Consider the following 19,524-nt stretch of genomic DNA (forward strand, 5'->3'; position numbering starts at 1 on the left):
CTCTCGTTCCTGACTGGAGCCGCTCGACTCTCGGACGGTGAACTTCATGGATGCTCCATAACATTCAGGGTACTTTCCTCCAACCGCCTCCCTTTCATCCTTGTCAGCAGTGCGGATTCCTTGAAGTCCTGACTCTTACCAAACGGGGTTTATCCTTTTCCGAACTCCAGAGGATGGGTGCCATCTGAGATCTCAAAGTTTAATGATATACGGTTTCTAAGTTTACAGTAATGGCATACGCACACGCAAGAGTTGATCGGCTTTCTAAGGCGTCCCACGATGCTGGAATCTGCCAGGGCAAACCATATCACTATGTATGGTCGCGCAGCATGAGTGAGTCATTTGTCGTGAGGTTCAACTAAGTTTACCTACTTTTTCGGTCCGAAGAGAAATAAACCCAGAGCAATGGATGATAAATCCCTCAAGCTGCTGCATCCGGGCACATCAAAGGCCTACCGGTATTGTTCTCCCATTTCATCTCCACAGCGAGCCCAAGACGAACACAGATACCCACAGGTAAGTCTGGCCGGGCATTAAGTGCGAGCATAAGCATCCTTTCGTTGTCGATGCTACTATACAAGGGAGCAGGTGGGCCGCACCTCGATTCCACCAAGGGGAGCACACCATGTAGTAGACTCGTTTGATTTGTATTTCCGTTTCGGTATACGGATATTTTTTACTGGGCGCTGGGCGTTGCGGGTGATGATGCGATGCCATTTGATCAATATTCCCCCTACCAGGACAAGCGGAGATCTCAGTTATCAGGATCTGGATCAGTTGACGTGTACTCGGGTAGCCAGGATTTACAAAGTACGGGCTCTGGGTGCCTTGTTCTCTGGACTCTCTTACTGCGTGGATCCATTCTGTGGAGTGGATGACAGACCTTGTGTTGCTAACTTAGTGACGTACAAGCCCATCGCTTACAAACTTTTCGAGCAATCCCCCTTGCCAGGGGTAAAGATGGCAGATGAAGCAAGAATCCGCCTCAAAGGAAGTGGAAGTCTTTTAAGCGATTGTCGAAGCCATCCATCCTGCGAGTGGATACCAGTGCATTTTAGAATCGCTAGGCCTGGGAGGGACGCAAGGAGCTGAGATTCTTCGAAAACCGGGTCCTCGGATGTACGCGCTTGAAGAAAACCGATGACAGGCTGTAAGCTGCATGTCGGGGTAGGTCTACTAGGCCTTATTTGTGTGACAGCCTCTGCAGATGACCAGAATATGGAGTTGTCGTGGATTTGCTTTTTTCGCCTTGCAGCGACTCAATGGCATTAATATGTATTATTTTCCTCAAGATGACCTGGAGTTTGAGTTTGGACGTCAAAGCTGGAGTGGATTTGTCTCGGGAGATGTGCCGATTACTATTCCTGTTGTGGTAAGAAAACGCCTCTCGCGCCGCAGCCTAACGCCAACTCAATCCACATCAACGTTTAATAGCGTAGAGTTAGCCGAGCATTGTCCACGAATCCGATCCGATCCCATGGCATATCTTCCAAGACAACCTAACCTGCCTGGGTGTCTGGGTATGCCTCCAACTGACCGCGTTCGAAACTTTTCTTCTCGCTCTGTTTACCTGCGCAGTAGAGCGCCGCCACGAGAGGCCCAGATCTTTCGGTTAAGAACGGTTCCCTGTCAAGCGCCGACTGGCACTTGTTTTTAGTGGGTCGGGTACCTGAGACAATTTGCAGAAAAACTGGCATAATAAATTATGGACCGAGATCAGGATCTCCGTTCCGCCGCCGCCAGGTACTATAAATATAGTTTATGACAGGTTATGTGAATTGGGTTGGGGCCTGGATTCTGGAAGCAAGGAATGAGCTGGAGCTGCCCAGGCCCTGCGACTCATCACGCCGGCGGATCCCGCGCCGCCTGACAGGGGATCCTCGCTTGCTTGCCAACTTCCCTGCTAACAAACACCGCTGTCACAGCCCACCAGCTAGCAGTTCTTCCCAACAAACCCCGTTCGGGCCGTCTGCAGTGGAAGACAGGGGTATTGTTAGCGAACAAGTCTCGGCCTCTGCTGGCAGTCGCCGCCGAAGCCCCATCTCGAGCGAATCCGGAAGAATCAGCCTGGACACGCAAGTGACAATGGGCGAAGACGCAAAGTTGGCGTAGGATTATTATTATTATGAAATGGAAATCAGGAATATCCCAACGCCCGCCAGGTGCGTTTGCAACAATGGCCACCGGCATCGCGCATGGGCCTATGGGGTAACCTCCACCTACCACTGCTAAAGGAAATGGTCACTACCAAAACTCGGCGTCATCAGGCTTGTGGCCGTCGAAATTAAAATCGGGCAATCAGGTGCCTCTCAGATCATCAGAGCCAAAAATGCCTACATAAATGATCTACTGTGCTGCAACATTCACCGCGCGGATGAGCATCTTCTTTTTGAAGCGGCGGAAGAGAGCTACCCTAAGCCTGACCTCACCATGATACCATGTCTGTACATCTTAAAGTGGAGGCATATCAACTTCGAAGAATTTTTTTTTTCCGACTTCTGCAAACGCTTACCATGCATGCCTAGCGCAAGTGGCCCACAACTAGAACCCATAGCACACACATATGTATCGGAAATTTCAGGCGATGCGCAAGATAACCACCGATTCGATTTGGCTCGGGGAGCGATCACTTCAGGAGTCTTCGCAGGGCTTTGATGTTACACTGCATGGCTCCTCGTGTTGGTCGGGGATTTGCTCCAGTAACTTGATTGTCACACGCATCATGCGAGGGGTCAGGAGTTATTGCCACTACTTGTGAGCCTTGGGAGGTTATACTTCGCATCCCATGGAATCACACTTTTTCCCTGTAAGGTGCTCGAACAAGGCCAATCGGGGAGTGTCAGGCGGCAGGAGACAAAACTGATGTTGATATTCCATCCACTGGTGTACTCCTTTTCTCCTGGCTGGAGTGCTGGGTAGACTGATTTAGGGCTCAGCTACTCAATGGACAAAAAACGATGACACATTACTTCCTCCTCCCACGGCCTATTTCCGGTCCAACTACCCTGGAGTTTCATTCGTTACTATTTACGACCAATTTCTCAGTGCTATCTTAGTTGCCTCTCGAGTTGTACCTTGGTCCGTCCGTTCGTTACTACAGTAGTTGCCAGAGACTGTATTATAGTTCATCCTCGCCATTTATGCCCAATATTGGGACATCTGTCTGTAAGTACGTTGAACGATAACGTGGGTCCTTTCGCAAAAAAAAAACCCAACTCACTATATCTATCCAGTGAAACGCCAGAAAAACAAACCAACTAATAGGCGCAAAGCAGGGAAAACAAACCGAAGCCTCACAACGCCCCAAAAGGTTCCCACGCTATAAGGTGTCATCGCAGATCATCAATACTTAGTATACATTTCTCATGGGAGCCTACTGTAGAAGGCAGTGATGGCGCTCCAATCTCCTGTTCTCTTCTGCCACCAGGCTGACAACCATCTACACCCAATTCCATCATCATGTCGAGGGGGTTTTGATTTCTCTCTTCTCTTTGAAGAAGTGATTCTTGGTATTATACCTTTAGCAATCATAGCATTGATCCTACCATGGCGAATATGGCACTTGTTTAAGAAGCCCCGCAAAGTGGTACCATCGGTCTTGCTCTACGCCAAACTTGTGAGTATGAGAGCGCATTCTATCTCGTTTCCAAATCCTCAAAATACCATTACTCACCAGTTGCGTAACCCAAATAGTCTACATGGATCTGTTTGGGAATCGTGCAGCTCGGATTAACGACACAATGGGCGCGGCCCTCGACCTCGCGAACCGATGCCTCCATCGCCGTCAACGCCATTCTCACCTCCGCGTTCTTCCTCCTTTCCCTCCTCTCCTACGCAGAACACAACTTTTCCACGTTTCCTTCCTTCCTTCTCAATATCTTTCTCTTCACCACGCTCCTCTTCGATATCGCAAAAACAAGGACGCTCTGGCTTCGTGAAAATGGAGGAACTGGTGAAACAATCGCGGCGCTGACATCGGTCACCGTTGCGCTCAAATGCTTTCTTCTCTTACTCGAGATGGTGGAGAAAAGGTCAATACTCCGGGTAGAATACAAAGATTATTCTCCAGAAGCTATTGGGGGCATATTCAACAAGACTTTCTTTTGGTGGTTAAATCCTTTGTTCAGACGAGGGCTCAACCAATCCCTCGCCGTGGAGGATCTGTATGTCCTTGATAAGCAGCTATCTTCGAAGCGCCTGCACTGGACTCTTGAAACTGCTTGGAGTAAAGGTAGCATCCTGGAAACTATCTCATAATTCTCTTGCTAACAAAGTTTAGTTTCGAAGAAAGATCCGAATACCCTACTCCTCTTGACATTCAAAACATTCAAGTGGCATATTTGCGCTGCCATCCCCCCGCGAGCACTCCTTGTCGCTTTGAACTTTTGTCAGCCACTCCTACTACATAGGTCACTTTCATTCTCGACGGAGCCAATCAACGGCGCAACGAACAATGTTGGTTATGGGCTGATCGGGGCATATATCCTCGTATACATTGGACTAGGAGTGAGTACTTGCCCTTGACTTTGTCTACCAATAATACTGATGGAGGATTTCTAGGTGACAATGGGACAGCAGCAGCACCTGACATACCGAGCAATAACAATGATCAGAGGCGCCATCGTGTCAATGGTTTACAAAAAGGCGTGCGCTTTGAATCTCAAAGACGCCGATCCAGCCGAGTCGGTGACCCTTATGAGCGCAGATGTCGAGCGAATCGTTCAAGGCTGGCAAACTATGCACGAAATGTGGGCAAATGTCGCAGAAATTGCATTGGCAATTTTCCTTCTGGAGAGGGAACTAGGCGTTGCCTGTGTGGTTCCGGTTGGAGTGACCATTGGTGCGTTCTTATCTTTCTGATTCGATTTCTGAATTCCCTCTAGACATCACTAACTGAATATTCTTGCGATTAGTGGCTCTAGTGGGATGCTTAGGCGGAATGGCTTTTGTAGTAGCAAGGCAAGCCATGTGGCTTGAGGCAATTGAGAGACGTATATCTGCAACCTCATCAATGCTAGGCTCCATGAAAGGGATTAAAATGCTTGGACTTCAGTCTTCTCTTATGAAATTTGTCCACGGTCTGCGGACGGATGAGCTTGGGATTTCAGAGAAGTTCAGGAAGCTTTTGGTTTGGAATATGGCTTTCGGTCAGTTACTATGCTCCTGCTCCTGTCTATTGCTAACCCATACCCCAACAGCTTGGTTGACCAGGATATTTGCTCCCATATTTGCATTCGGTGCCTTTGTAGGTATTGCGCATAATAGAGGTCAAGATTCGGCCCTGGATACATCCACTGTGTACACCGCGTTATCACTCTTTTCCCTCTTAGCTGATCCGCTATTGTCACTTGTGATGGCTCTAATGGCATTCGCTGGGTCTGTTGGCTCCTTCGCAAGAATTCAAGGGTTCCTAGAAAAGGAAAGCCACATTGACCCAAGGGACAAAGTCCTCGCACACCCCTTCAACCCGCTGAAAGTATCCAAACAGTTCGCATTAGTCGCACAATCAGAGGTCGCTGTCAGCGAGTCTGACTCTTCACAATTCTCCACTAAAGGTTCATTATCACCCATTCCTCACCAGATGATTGCAGTTCAGAATGGATCCTTCGGATGGGACCCGGAAAAGGAACCGTGCGTACAGAGCATGACTATAACCATCCCATCCGGGACTTTTGCGATGCTAATCGGGCCATCGGGCTGTGGGAAATCAACGCTGCTCAAAGCCATTCTTGGCGAGGTGCCCTGCAGGTCTGGGGCTATCCAGCTCGCAACAGAAAGCGTGGCCTTCTGTGACCAGTCACCTTGGCATATGAATGCACCAATCCGAGACTGCATTGTCGGGATGTCCACCTTTGACGAGGTCTGGTATATGTCTGTTATAAATGCCTGCGCTTTGGCGAAGGATTTTGAGCAACTTCCCCGTGGAGATGAGACTATCATTGGTAGCAAGGGTATCTCTCTTAGTGGAGGGCAGAGTCAGCGAATTGTAAGTCCTGAATATCTCCCTCATTCTTTAACTGCGGCTCACGCTTTGTTACATATAGGCAATTGCAAGGGCAGTATATTCCAGAAAGGAGCTCGTCATCTTCGACGACGTCTTCAGCAGTCTGGATGCAGAAACGGAAAACCATATATTCCATCACTTGGTAGGAAACCATGGCCTTCTACGCTCAATTGGCGCAACGGTGCTGTTTGCTTCATCTTCAGGCAAGTTATTCATTCCAAGATACGAGTATTCTATTACTAACATTATGATTGACAGTCAAACGAGTCCCTTTTGTTGACCATATCATTGTCCTCGACAAACACGGATATATCTCCGAACAGGGAAGTTTCGCAGCACTCGATTCAGCGGGTGGTTATATCTCAACTTTCTCATTGGGCCACGCCGACACGGATATCAAGATGGGCCAAAATGATAAAATGGAAAAGCCTAACATACAACTTGACATAAATGATAAGGACCCCGAAGCAGAATCACATGATTACAGGGGAAATGGCGATATATCTGTCTACTTGTATTACATCCGGTCCATTGGATGGATGTCGTCGATATTTTTTGCTGTGGCGATTGCAGGCTTTATTTTCTGCATATCGTTTCCAAGTAAGTTCGATTTTGAATATCAGTTCAGGCCCTATACTAACACAATTTGACTAGCCATTTGGGTGAAATGGTGGGCGAGTTCCAACGAAGCCAATCCAGGAAAACACACAGGCTATTATCTAGGTATATACGCAATGCTTGGGGTAGTAGCGATGCTCTCTCTGGTGGCAGGAGCCTGGTTCGTACTCCTAACATCCTCGTGTCAACAGACTGTCTGACTTACTGTGTAAACTACAGGCAAATGATCATAAAAATGGTGCCTAAGTCTGGTGAAGCATTTCACAGGCGACTTCTAAGCACAGTTCTAAGGTAATTAATCACCAGGCACGTTTGCGAAGTATACTAACAAGAGTAGCGCACCCATGCTGTTCTTTTCCACCACAGACAGTGGTTCCATCCTTAATAGGTTCAGTCAGGATTTGCAGCTCATCGACATGGAACTGCCAATTGCAGCAATTAACACATTTGCCAGTAAGTCTCCTGCTTTAAACCAATGCGTAAACATCAACTTACATGTCTTTCTAATAGCCTTCGTTCTTTGCTTATGCCAAATGATCTTTATGGGCATCGCCTCTAAATACGCTGCCATTTCTTTTCCCTTTGTTCTTTTAATTGTCTATGCCATTCAGAAAATATACCTTCGCACGTCAAGGCAGCTGCGATTTCTAGATCTCGAAGCAAAGGCACCCTTGTATTCCCACTTTACCGACTCGCTGAGTGGTTTGGTCACGCTGCGAGCATTCGGTTGGGAACAATCATTACAAGAAAAGCACTACCAGCTTCTCGATCGCTCTCAAAGGCCCTTCTACCTTCTCTACGCCGTCCAACGTTGGCTCACTCTCACCCTGGATATGGTAGTTGCAGGCATCGCAGTGCTTCTCATTATCCTAGTGGTCGTGCTACGGGGAGAGATCAGTGCAGGCTATGTCGGTGTAGCACTGCTGAATGTCATCATGTTCAGTCAAAGCATTAAGCTCCTCGTGACTTTTTGGACTAACCTCGAAACCCACATTGGATCAATACTACGTGTCAAGACCTTCACTGAGACAGTCCACTCTGAAGATCTACCAGAAGAGCGTGATCCAGTCCCACCGGGCTGGCCTGCTGAGGGAAACATCGAGTTCAAGTCTTTGTCCGCGGAATATAGGTACTGTCCCAAATTATCTATATCCCTAGTTACCACCACTAACCAAAACTTAGAGTCTCCGAGCCCATCCTAAACGATATAAACCTATCAATCAAAGCAGGAGAAAAAATAGGTATTTGCGGCAGGACAGGAAGGTAAATCACCGTACTCCCCATCCACTCCAAACATTCCACTAACTCAACTCAACAAGCGGCAAAACCTCCCTCATCATGAGTCTTTTCCGAATGATCGAATTTCACAGCGGCAGCATCACCATCGACGGCCTAGACCTCACGAAGCTCCCACGCCAGGAGATTCGCGCACATCTCAACGGCGTCTCCCAAAGCCCTCTCCTCATACAAGGGAGCGTAAGAGTAAATGCAAACCCAACAGCCTCCACCATCGGATCAAGCAAAGTCTCAGACCAAGCAATTCTCAACGCCCTCAAATCCGTCAACCTCCACACCAAGGTCCTCGAAAACGGCGGCCTGGATGCAGATATCGATGACTTGCATCTCTCCCACGGTCAGAAGCAACTTTTCTGTTTGGCTAGAGCAATTTTGAGACCTGGCAATGTCATTGTCCTTGATGAAGCCACCAGCAAGTATGTCTAAACCCTAAGCCCCTTCTTCACCCAGCCATCAATGAATATACTGACATGCTATGCATCAGCGTCGACACCAAAACCGACGAAATCATGCAGCGTGTCATCCGCGAGAAATTCGGCTCGCATACCATCCTCACAGTCGCGCACAAGCTCGATTCTATTCTCGACTACGACAAGGTAATCGTGCTCGAGGAAGGTCGAATCATCGAGACCGGCGTACCCTACGACCTGCTCGTCGAGGAGGGCTCGCATTTTAGACAGTTGTATTACGCCGGATATAACTTGGAGGCTGGGTTTGGGTTTGGGTTTGGGTCTGCATCTGCATTTGCATCTGAGTCGAGGTCTGGGTCCGGGTCTACCTATGGGCTTGGGGAGGTGGTTCCGAGGCCTGTTTGATCTCTGGCTGTCTGCTCTACCTGCAGTCTTCCTTTTTTTCTATTACTGTGTGTATTTTGATTCTCTCTTTTACTTTCCTTTTGGATTTTATTTAATTTATATTGGTTTAACTCTATTTGACCTCCCGCCTACGGCATTTCCTTTCATTTTTCCTTCTGTGTGACTAGTTCGTCCTTCCTTTGTTTGACAGTATTTATTGAATATATAGTCTCGCATATTAAAAGCTGGACCGCAACCTTCAGCTCCTTCCAAACGCCACGGCAAACTGATCTACCAAGCACAACACCCTGGACACGGCATATAGCAGGGTCTCCCCAAAAAAGAAAGAGCAGTACTTGGGCCAATAAAAAAAATAGTAATAATAGTAATGATTATGATGATGAGGGGGGAAAAGGGGGGTGACAAACCATCAGAAGCGCATAAATAGGGATTGCACAAGGAATCATCAACGGACTCCAAAAAAGGTCGTCTATAAGATGGGGCAGAGGACTGGCAGAGTACAACGACATCGAACCAACCAACCAACATAAACAGCGGCCGGGCTTCCTCCAATAATTCCACGGGAACTTCCAAAATCGATGAGACTCGCAATTTCGGCCTTTCGGGCTTCCGGAATCACAATTAATTGATTATTGTTGGGGTCATGTCAGATCTCGGTGGCCGGGTCAATTGGTGGACAACTCACACCTGCGGGCATTGTTGCCTTGTTGCCTGCAGCGGCATTGGACACCAATGATTAGGTAGTACGGATTCTTAGTCTTAATTGACACCCAGAAAGAAAGGAAAAAAAAAAAAAAAAAAGGAAAGAATGAAAGTAAAGGTACGTACTACCTGTCGGTATATGAGTTGTTGTCAGATCCTAGTTTGATTCGTCCCCTTACGAAATCCACAGATACCTAGTAAAAAATGGCTACCCTACCTACATAGATTCGAACCACCATACACCACGCAAGAGATGGAATAAACAGATAAGATGAATAAGGTACAAAATGTAAAACGCATGAAAAACAGACCCCTTCGAAAATATCTAGAAACTTGTATATGAAATCAGGTCGTTGTTGATCCCGGGTCCGAACCAGAACCTCAAGCAAGCAGCATCGTATCATCATTATCAGGCACCATCTCATTAAGGTCGAACCCGGCATCGAGACCAAACTCCCAGTCGCCGCGTTCGATCCTGCTAACCCTGTCCAGCTCAGACTGGTACTCGCGGCGTAGGTGGTCGAGCGTGACTATGACTCGTCGTCGGAGACCGTGCCCAGTGGTGGCAGGCTGCGGGAATGAAATGGATTGTCCGTTGGACTTGCCGGATAGGGCTCTGAGACTGGAAATCGAGCCGTGGCGGGAGCTAGGTGAAGCTGTTGCTTCATCCATGAAGACATTACCATCGTCGTCTTCAGCTGCTGCGGGTGGCTTCATGCTATTGCGGCTGGCAGCTGAACGAGGTTCTTCTTTGTCGACCAGGATATAAGATTCACTCTTATCCACGCATGCGAGGAGGTTGATGAGGGATAATAACTCGTGTCTGATTTCGTTGCTCTCTGGATCGTCTTCCTCTAGGATGTGGAGAGCGTCGCCTGCTTTGGCTTTAGAGAGTAGGTGGTGGGCGGATGTGTTTCTAGCCTGGCGGAGGCGTTCAACATTGTGGTAGGCAACTTCTGCTGCTCCACGGTAGTCACCACGTTTGATGCGGTAGGCTTGTAGGATTCTCTGGTAGTCTACCGTGCCTTCAGCCCACTTGTTCGTAGTGTCCAAGAGAGAAGTAGACCAGGGTTGTTTCTGCGCGAGAGAAACCAAGATCTCGTCTACGTGCACAGCAACGTTAGGAATGAGTGATGTCGGAAAATGAAGGATCTGTTCAAGCCCAGCGCTACCTGAACCTGAAGCGGCCAGAATACTGGTGATGAGGGAAGTCAGGGAGGATTTCTGCAGTGCCGAATCTTGGTACCGAGAGAGTGCAGAATATGCCTGGTCAAATTGACAGATCTGCAACGAAGCAGAGAAGAGGCGCGAAAGAAGGTCGTTCTTTAATCGCGAGACCTCCGGGTCTTGCTCGCTCCCATGCTCACTACTGAGGGCCTGTAATGCTAAGCTGGCAAACTCCGAAACATGGGAAAACGCGCGGGCCTGTTCAAATATCGACAGCACATGTTGGAAATACTTCGGAAGTCCATTGTGAAAGCAATCCACAGAGACAATGTCGAGCAGAGTCGAGGACATCTCGTGCAGGTTGCCCAGCGGCTTTCCACAAGCTAAAACATGGTTAGTATCAGACTACCAGTAAAGTAAAGGTTGCGATTACTTACAGAGGAGATACGCAGCTTTTCTGAAGTACAAGGCTGCGGTATCAAGCTCGGACATGGCCACATACAGACGACCCTTAACATAAGTTGACCAGGATGTGCTTACTTGGAAGCGCAGGAAATCCCAGGCCAGGTCGATGTTACCCTTGGCTATCAGGTCACATTGTATGTAGACCAAGGCATTAGGGTAGGCCACCTCACCTGGGCGAGTCACCCAGGATAGCACATCTCGAATCCCAAGCGTGAGCGTGTAGCTCTGGGGAACGCCAATGGCCTGACGGGGTTTAATATCCGTCGCGAATAAATCCTCCAAGACAGTCACAACTCTTCTATCCTTGACGTTTACAGGTGGAGTGGTTAAAGAAAATGAAGGCACTGACGAATCCTCTGTTGCCATTTCGGATCTGACAGATGCCTTCCGCGTATTTGAGCTCAGCCACGACATCATCTTATACTCTCGAAGCAGGGTAACTATCTCAACGAACAGTTCAACTGCATCGAAGGTAGAGCCATCTTCCTGTTGCACCTCGCCGTCGACAAACACAACAAGTACCAAAAGATCAATGAGAATGTTCTGCGTAAACAGAATCGTCTCCTGGACGCCATTCACGGTGACCTTCACTCCGAAATGTGTAGGAAGGAGGTCAGAGTCTTTTCCGGGGAACCCAAGCGGAATAGTCTCGAGTATTTTGAAGAATATTTCGCTGGATAGCATATAAATGTTCAGCTTCTGGTTCATCTCGGCGATTAAGTCGTCATAAGTCTGGTTAGAAATCTGCTCCGAAAAGTCGCACCGGTCACGGAAAGCATCCATCCTATCCTGAACAGACGATGAAGGTTCCGCAAAGATCTCAGCATCGATGGCACCTGCGCAGGCCGCATCAAGATCGGCCGAGAATCTCTTTCTAAAGTCGGATGCGGCTGTCATCAAGTGAGATGCTTCTTCAAACAGGTCACCGAGCTCCGAGTCCAGATTCCGGTGCCTCCAGCGGTCCGCAATCTTGGGACCATCATCTCGAAGCACAGGCCCTTGGTTATGCAAGAGAAGCTCTGTTGAGCTGCATTCCCGGACTACTGCACAACTATCCGTAAGAAGCAGCCAGGGAGTTTCGTAGTACGAGTCGTAGGCGAGACTGACAGGTTCAAATCTCTTCTTATTGAGATCGTCTACAACCTGCCAAAACTGTCGCCACTTTGAGTCTGTATCTGTCCGGTACCGTGGGAAATCCATCTCATCATCTTCAAATTTTCGGAGAGACACTGTAGCTGCGATGGTAGAGCACAGTCGTTCTGAGAGAGGGGCGCTCTTCTTCAGCGAGCTTGACGATGAAAGGGGCTTGAGGGCTTCCCGGTAAATTGCTAAAGCGGTTTCGAGGACCTCCGATGAGTACCTATTCGGCTGTAGGAGATATTCTAGCCACTTCTCTGTCGGGTCAACGACATCGGATGATGCTGCGCGCGGTGGGGGCTCGTGTCTGCGACTATCTGACGTTGCAGAGGTCCAATTGCTCTCCCAATCCGAAACTAGAGATTCGAAGTTAAAGTGAAGGGTGTATAGTCGGTAGAGACCACTGTTCCTCCACAAAATCCACAGCTCCATGCGCTTCCCTTCTTCAGCCGGCTTGACCTCGAAATCAGCAATACTCCAGAACATATTTCCGCTCGAGTCGGGGTCCGAGGGCCTCAGCGTATCATCGGGGAAAAGATCTTCAATCACCAAGGGGGTGGTGAGCCCGCCTTTAACAGCCCAGAACTTAAAGCACCCATCTTCAAAAGGCGAGTATGTCACGACGTAATAGCGGTATCCTCCATCCAAAGCTCTCTCAACGTTGAATACGCGGATGAATGACGATTCGGATGGGTTCAACGAGTACGATAAGGCTTCGTGTTGTTGTATTTCACGACCAAGTAAGTCTTTTGTCGCCACCAACTTGTTCGTTGCGAGGTTCCAAATCTTCAGCGTGTGGTTCAGACAGGCCGCAAAAGCATATGTCTGATCGGATGTCGTGGCGATCGCATTCGCTACATTCGCATCGAGTGTGCGACCGCCGTATTTGATAGAAGTTTGGGCATTCCACCTAACCAATCCCCGAATTGAAGCACCCCAGGTTCTTTCGTCAAGCGTAAGGGGGGACCAACTCGAGCCTGGAAAGAGTAACATGTTAGCTAACTAGATTCGCGCAAATATAAACCGTAGAAGACAAGACCTACCATCACTACCGGCCTTCCGGGTCAAGCGCAGGAGCGCGCCGTTGTCCAGGGAAATGAACAGCTCCAGCGGGCTACTCGCGTGCAATCGATGCGGGTGTGAAAAGGCCAGAGGTGCCGGAACATAGGATTTGCACCAATCCGAAATGTTTTCATCAATCGATGCTGCTCTCCTAAAGAACTCCGGGCGCAGTGCAAGGGTGTGCAGCTCCTTGGAGGCCGTGATTACAAACACATTCAGCACTTCATGGTCTTCCAAGTCTGCGAGAGCAACACCCGCCGGCAGAATCTCCTCCTGGAAGTCCAATCGCAAGGTAACATTATACTCGTGGTTTTCAACGCCGCCCTTGGTCAGATCCACGCAATGGATCTCCAAAACCTTGCTTTCGTTAACAACTCTCCAGAGAAACGCTCGCGGGTAGACGTTGCGTTTGCGGAAATAAACAGATCCTTGTGTCGCGACATATCGTCTTGAAAACTCGTCTTCATCTTTCGCAACATGTTCGTCGACGCCGGTGAGGGAGGAAATCGAGAATCGGGTTCGGCTTTGTGAGCTTGTTTGTGTTGGAATCGGGATGTTGACGATGGTGTTCGGCGAGTACGGCCGGAGATCGACCTGGGTATCTTGATAAATTTTCGCCATAGCGAATTGACAACGGACCTCCTTCCTCTATTTTCAATTTTCGATTCAGGTTTCCATCGTCGGGGGTGCAGAAAGGAGTGGTTGGCAACCCGACGCAGTTGAAAGGCAAAGCTGGGTTGAAGCTCTTCCGCAACTCTGAAAAAACAAGGTCTTGGCGCCGAAACGCGCATCACCGCCTGCACTATCAATCTACACCACCACCTACCACTATCACGTTGTTTGAACGATATCTCGAGTATGATGGATATTATTCTTTCTCTACTCTAATTAATGGTATTTTCCATACTATGCAATCGCCATACTGCTAGGTCATAAAAATATGTGCTGAATAAAGTGCGCCAGATACAATAAAAGCAGAAGTTATGAATCAGTGAATCAGTGAATCGTCGCATCATAAAGCAATTAACAAAAGCAATCACACTGTCTCAGTCATTCTCCAGGTCCTTCGGGCTGGGGTCACCGATGCCATCCTCGTTAATGGCAAAGAGACAATCACTCTCCGGAAGACAAGGGCTGTCGTAAATCTTGCAGACTCTAGTCTCTCCTCTTCCCTTCTTCAAGCTTAGTCTTGTCGTACTTGCGTGCGCAATGATGTTCCCACCAATTGGTTTCTTTGGGTCGGGGTTGAACATCGCACTCGGTCCGCCGTCAACCTGAGCAACAACCTGGTTCGTGATGACAACAGCGATACCGAACTCGTCAGCCAGACGCTGCAGGGTACGCAGGAATTTAGCCAGATGCGTTTGGCGAGTTGACAGCTCACCACGGCCGTTGAAATCAGTTCGATACAGCGAGGTTGCCGAGTCGACGACCAAAAGTGAGAACCGCGTTTCGCACATCATCTGAGAAGCTTGGTTGAGCAGTTGCAGCTGGTGGTCTGAGTTATAGGCACGAGCATAAGCCACGTTGTCTAGAACCTCTTCCCCAACAAGGCCGAACCTCTGCGCAACAGCCAATAGACGAACCGGCCGGAAAGTTCCCTCGGTGTCGATATAGAGACATTTTCCCTCTCCGCCACCCATGTCAAATGGCAGCTGGCACGTAACAGCCAGTGTATGGCAAATCTGACTCTTTCCCGTTCTGAACTCGCCAAATATCTCGGTGATTGATCCCGTCTCGATGCCACCTCCAAGGAGAGTATCCAGCTGCTTAGAACCAGTTGTGATTGAGATAAGTTCGCTTCGTCGAGCATGCATTTCCGTAGCCGTCGTGAATCCCATCGGGACGAGTTTCGCCGCTATCAACCGAGATCTTTTAGCTGGCATTCTGTAATACAAATATTCCTATAGACAAACTCACCCTCGGTCAATATTTTATTCGCTTTCTGCTCCGAGACACCCTTAATTGTTTCGAGCACACGCTTTGGACTAGAATCGTGAGTGAGTGAATCATTCTCCTGTAGAATAAGGATTGGAACGTACGTATATGCAACAGACTCAACAGTGTGAAGTCCAAAATCCACAAACAATTTGATATCTCTAGACGTCAATCCTGACATTCCCTGCACAATACTGGTTAATTCACGTCTATTGAACAACGGTGATGAAAAGGGCGAAGTTCTTACCTCCAGAGCTGACAGTGGAGTGGGAGCTCCAGGGCCTGGAAGTCCACTGTCATCGTGTTCATTTTGGCTCTCCATATCTGCCGTCATTTTGGATCAAATGTTATTAACGTAAAAAATCGTAGACTTTGAACAGGCTTGCCACGGCTAGCCCAACAAAATACGCGTCTTCGCTCGCGCCTCAATACCTCGCAGAAGTTAGACCTCAGTTCGAAAACGGGTTCTTCTTTATAAGACCCTTATTGGCTGTTGAGTATTTCTGTGCGACTGCTGCCGAAGGCGAAGTTCGATTGTTGCTACGACAATCTTTTGTGATCTTCTCTTTTGCCTTGGAGTTGGGATCGAGACGCGTCTCGACCATCACGAGATCACGTGCCTCCAGGCACAGGCTAGGCTGCTGCTGCCTTAGAAAACAAACCGAATTACACATTTACTTTTTTTGCAAATAATTTGCCAATGAATTGGATGAAAAATACAATAACCCGACCAGGCAACTCTTAAGTACAGAAATCCAGTATGGATCTTACTGTTACAACCCATATCAGAGGATAACAATATCCTAGATATACATGCATAACGCAACATTCACCCAAGCGATCAACCTTGCTGTTTTTGGACTTCCACCTTTGACCCTGTAATAACTGGCTGCTCGATAATACTCTCCAAGGACGGCCTACCACTACTCTCGTTGGACTCTTGATATATGGGGGTCAGTTGAAACCTTTCAGCTGGGCGTGGCGGTCCTGGCGGCAAGGTCTCGTCAAAGAGCTTGCTGAATCTGCGTCTGAAATCCTCGGACGATCCTCGACGACGCCCTGTAAAGTATAAGCAACATTCATTTTTTTATGTCGGTCAATTAAAGAGGGGCGTCATCATTGCCAGGTGTGTGTACTCACCGTCACGCACAGACATTCTTTTGTATCCCATAATAGGCTTCATCCATGAGCTACGAGAAACGAACCACGGACGAGAAAGAGGTCTCTCGTTTTCAACTAGCTTTGGTCCCTCACGGTCACCAGGGCCCATTCCACCAATGTCAAGCTTTGGAGGCCGGCTCGAACGAAACGTGTCGATGTGAATGCTTTCAAGTACACTCTCAGCATTGCCATCTGCGGTTCCCGAGCTGCGATGCGAATCATCCCCGATGGTAGAAGTGATGTCAAGCGTGTGAGGCATCTGGAAACTACTGGCCGTCGACTTGTGTCTGAGCAGCGAACCCAGTATTGATGATCTCCTCTTCTCCGAAACTGTTGGTGGCTTAGCAATGGAGTGTCGCTTCATGGTCCAAATACCCTCGACTTCAATCCCCTTCTCCAGCGCTGTGGCGCCGAATGGAATTTCGTTTGACTCGGACCCGACCTCGCCCATTTCAGCCTTCTGCTCTGCTCGCTCATTTGCTTCTTTCGCAGCCTGTTTCCTCACCTTTCTCCGGTTGTACGTGAGAACGGTGAAGGAGTAGACGAGTACGAGGAACTTGGCACGTCAGTAGTTTTTTATGGGTGCATATGCACATCGCCTTACCAGGAGAAACGCAAGAGCCTATAAAATGATCAGTCATTATGCACTTTTAGTAGGTCGATGTACCTACGATGCTCAGCTTCTGCCACAACGCCCAACCCTTCCAGAAGCTCATCTTGAACTTTGAATTTCATACGTCTCAGGAGTCTGACGATGTAGATCTTCTCGGCCGGCCGAAGGCAAATTGAGTAGCGGGGTATTGTTATATCGAGGAACTAAAAGACATAGGTTGTCGAGTTAAGATCTCATCACCGGTCCATCAAGACCCTTGAATATGGTGATAATAAAGCAACGACATATATACCATGCAGAAAATAAGAGCGAATGCAGCTGCAAGGCTGGTCCATAATGCTTGACAAGGTGCTGAAGTGACAGTGATGGACAATGTTGATACGGCAGGTGCGATTCTCATGGAGACTTTTATGGAAGCCACATGCGTCCAGTCCTCCTCGACCTACATCGCGCCGGTGTTAGCGGAGGGAAACATACCAATTATTGAACGTAGGAACAAGAGAAAGAAAAATCACTTTAACTGAGGAAGCTGTAATTAAATATCAAATAACACAAAAAAATAGTCGTTCAGCCAAACAGCCAGATTCCCTGTAACGCAACGGTGTAATCCAATGACGCCACCCCAGGGTGGAAGTGTCTCTGCAGAATTGCTTCCCTCAAGGGTCACTTCCATTGCTTAATGCCGTGTAGCGTTCGTGGATTACTCGCACGAGTACAATCGACAACCCCAGGATTCGTACTGGGCACCAGTTGACGCTGGCCAAGACCTTAGCAAGGTCACTGACTAACGGCTAACCTCCCACTCGACTATCCATGACAGATAAACTTATTTTGGCTCTAAATGAATTATGACCTGCTGCTCGATTTTGTGAGACTCAGAATTGTATTTCGCAAAAATTAATCAAATTTATATTATACAGATTTCTTTCACAATGAAGTGTTAAAAATTCGTGTGTGCACACTTGTCGGTCGCTTATCTTGGCGGAGTCCCTCCTAATATCCGCGACGCCTACTTCGTACATTGAAAGAGATATATATCATGGTTGAATAGGTAGATCAAGCCCGCGAATATGTATTGTTGTTTTCTTATATACCTAGTAACCACAGGAGGGAAAAAAAATAAAAAAATAAAACATCGTACACGTAAATAATCACAACAATAAGAATAAGACAAGGGAAGAAGTAATGTAAATCACCTGGGCGGGAGGCAACGGATCTTCCCAAAGATTAGATACTCCCGCCGGCATCCTGCAGAGCAACAGTCTTCGTTCGGGAGGCATGTGCTATCGTCCTTGCGACATACGACGTTCCCTATCGAAAGACATGGCGCGGACTTACAGTTCTGGCCCTGGCCGCAAGATACGTCGCCGCAGCAGCCCATTTGCATCGGTAGTGTTGCAGAAGCTTCCAGGACTGCACTGTACGTCATCAGAGCAGCGAGATCTATCTGAAAGTATGGACATAGTCCCATTGTCCTTAGCTCCACCCCTGCCCATTCCAAGAACCGGGGCTGCAGTAGCCCATTTGGTAAACGAGACCAGAGCAAGAGCAGTAAGGACGATCTGGGAGCAACAGTGCATGTTTGCGGTTCTGCGAGTAGCGAGAAAGTCGAGGGTATCGAGATATAAGACTCTGGAAAACTTAACGGAGCAAGTTGAGTGGTAGACAAGCCACTGATACTGAGCGTCGAGGAGTTAGTTGTCACTGGGGGAAGGTGGGGGAAGGTGGACAAGGGAAGAAACTCTGGAGGCGAGGGACGGCCCTTTTTACTCTAGGAACATTAAGTTCCCATGGTGGTCATGAAACCCAAACAGCGAGTCAAGTGCATACAGTGGCCAGCATTGGATGATGGGGAACTGCACCTATAGCTGGGTGATCTCATACCCGGAACTTAGCAGATGACCAAAACCTCAGCTGTCCCAAACATATCTGGGTCTCTGCATATGAATAGGGAAGACGCTCAGATTGGCAGGGAAACACCCAGAATACCAGGACTGGGAAGCGACAACCCTCCAGAGCTCAAACTCGACTCGGGGAACCGAAGCCTCAATGTTTATAGAAGGAGACCCCATTGTAGCAAGAAACCACGGCCCATCGTTCCGATAAAGTGGCGATTTTGTTTATTGTAGAAAAAGCAACACAGAGAGCTGATCGTTAGAGATGTGAGCCAATACCTTTGAAGAACTGCAGCAGAACTCCCGGGACAGACATCCCGAAAACCCTAGTCACAGAAGTTAAGCGCATATGGAATAAGGTCCGGGCCATGGAATCACATGCATCATGTGGATGGAAACTTCTCAACCTTAGTGGCAGCGATTACGAGGTCTGTGGTCAGACGTTGCCCTGAGTGCTAAAACTGTAAGGAAGGTGTATGTAGTGGAATTCAAGGTACGACGCGATATCCATGGGACGGTCCAGGAACGAAGTTCCGGAGGAAGGCAATTGGTTTCCAATGGTTGACTTGAGAAGTTCCTGACAAGGAGTTCTTGGATTTTCAAAGCCATAAGGCTGGAATCTCCACAGTTTGGGCGATGTCTGGCATGAAC

General features: G+C 48.3%; 4 protein-coding genes across 4 annotated transcripts; 1 reads left to right on the top strand and 3 right to left on the bottom strand.

The window, feature by feature from the left end:
* Nucleotides 1–3,391: 3,391 nt before the first annotated feature.
* On the top strand, nucleotides 3,392–8,733 carry abcB (putative ABC multidrug transporter; the record flags this gene model as incomplete). Its single annotated transcript, XM_041705499.1, has 15 exons — nucleotides 3,392–3,616; nucleotides 3,694–4,231; nucleotides 4,280–4,506; nucleotides 4,561–4,840; nucleotides 4,914–5,147; nucleotides 5,199–5,986; nucleotides 6,045–6,207; nucleotides 6,263–6,604; nucleotides 6,659–6,782; nucleotides 6,842–6,913; nucleotides 6,960–7,075; nucleotides 7,133–7,751; nucleotides 7,805–7,885; nucleotides 7,942–8,334; nucleotides 8,403–8,733. 15 exons carry the CDS (start codon nucleotides 3,392–3,394, stop codon nucleotides 8,731–8,733), a joined length of 4,533 nt encoding a protein of 1,510 aa, XP_041557978.1.
* A 1,083-nt stretch (nucleotides 8,734–9,816) lies between these two features.
* On the bottom strand, nucleotides 9,817–13,887 carry APUU_50496A (nucleoporin Nup120/160; the record flags this gene model as incomplete). Its single annotated transcript, XM_041705500.1, has 3 exons — nucleotides 9,817–10,985; nucleotides 11,040–13,181; nucleotides 13,248–13,887. 3 exons carry the CDS (start codon nucleotides 13,885–13,887, stop codon nucleotides 9,817–9,819), a joined length of 3,951 nt encoding a protein of 1,316 aa, XP_041557979.1.
* A 425-nt stretch (nucleotides 13,888–14,312) lies between these two features.
* On the bottom strand, nucleotides 14,313–15,538 carry RAD51 (recombinase RAD51; the record flags this gene model as incomplete). The annotated part of the gene is made up of 4 exons (XM_041705501.1): nucleotides 14,313–15,124; nucleotides 15,187–15,254; nucleotides 15,309–15,388; nucleotides 15,452–15,538. The coding sequence occupies 4 exons, from the start codon at nucleotides 15,536–15,538 to the stop codon at nucleotides 14,313–14,315; spliced, it is 1,047 nt and encodes a 348-aa protein (XP_041557980.1).
* Nucleotides 15,539–16,045: 507 nt separating this feature from the next.
* APUU_50498A (uncharacterized protein) lies at nucleotides 16,046–17,081 on the bottom strand (the record flags this gene model as incomplete). Its single annotated transcript, XM_041705502.1, has 4 exons — nucleotides 16,046–16,263; nucleotides 16,345–16,921; nucleotides 16,970–16,987; nucleotides 17,037–17,081. 4 exons carry the CDS (start codon nucleotides 17,079–17,081, stop codon nucleotides 16,046–16,048), a joined length of 858 nt encoding a protein of 285 aa, XP_041557981.1.
* Nucleotides 17,082–19,524: the final 2,443 nt, after the last annotated feature.

The sequence above is a fragment of the Aspergillus puulaauensis genome, chromosome 5 (assembly GCF_016861865.1).
Source record: "Aspergillus puulaauensis MK2 DNA, chromosome 5, nearly complete sequence".
Lineage (NCBI taxonomy): Eukaryota > Fungi > Ascomycota > Eurotiomycetes > Eurotiales > Aspergillaceae > Aspergillus > Aspergillus puulaauensis.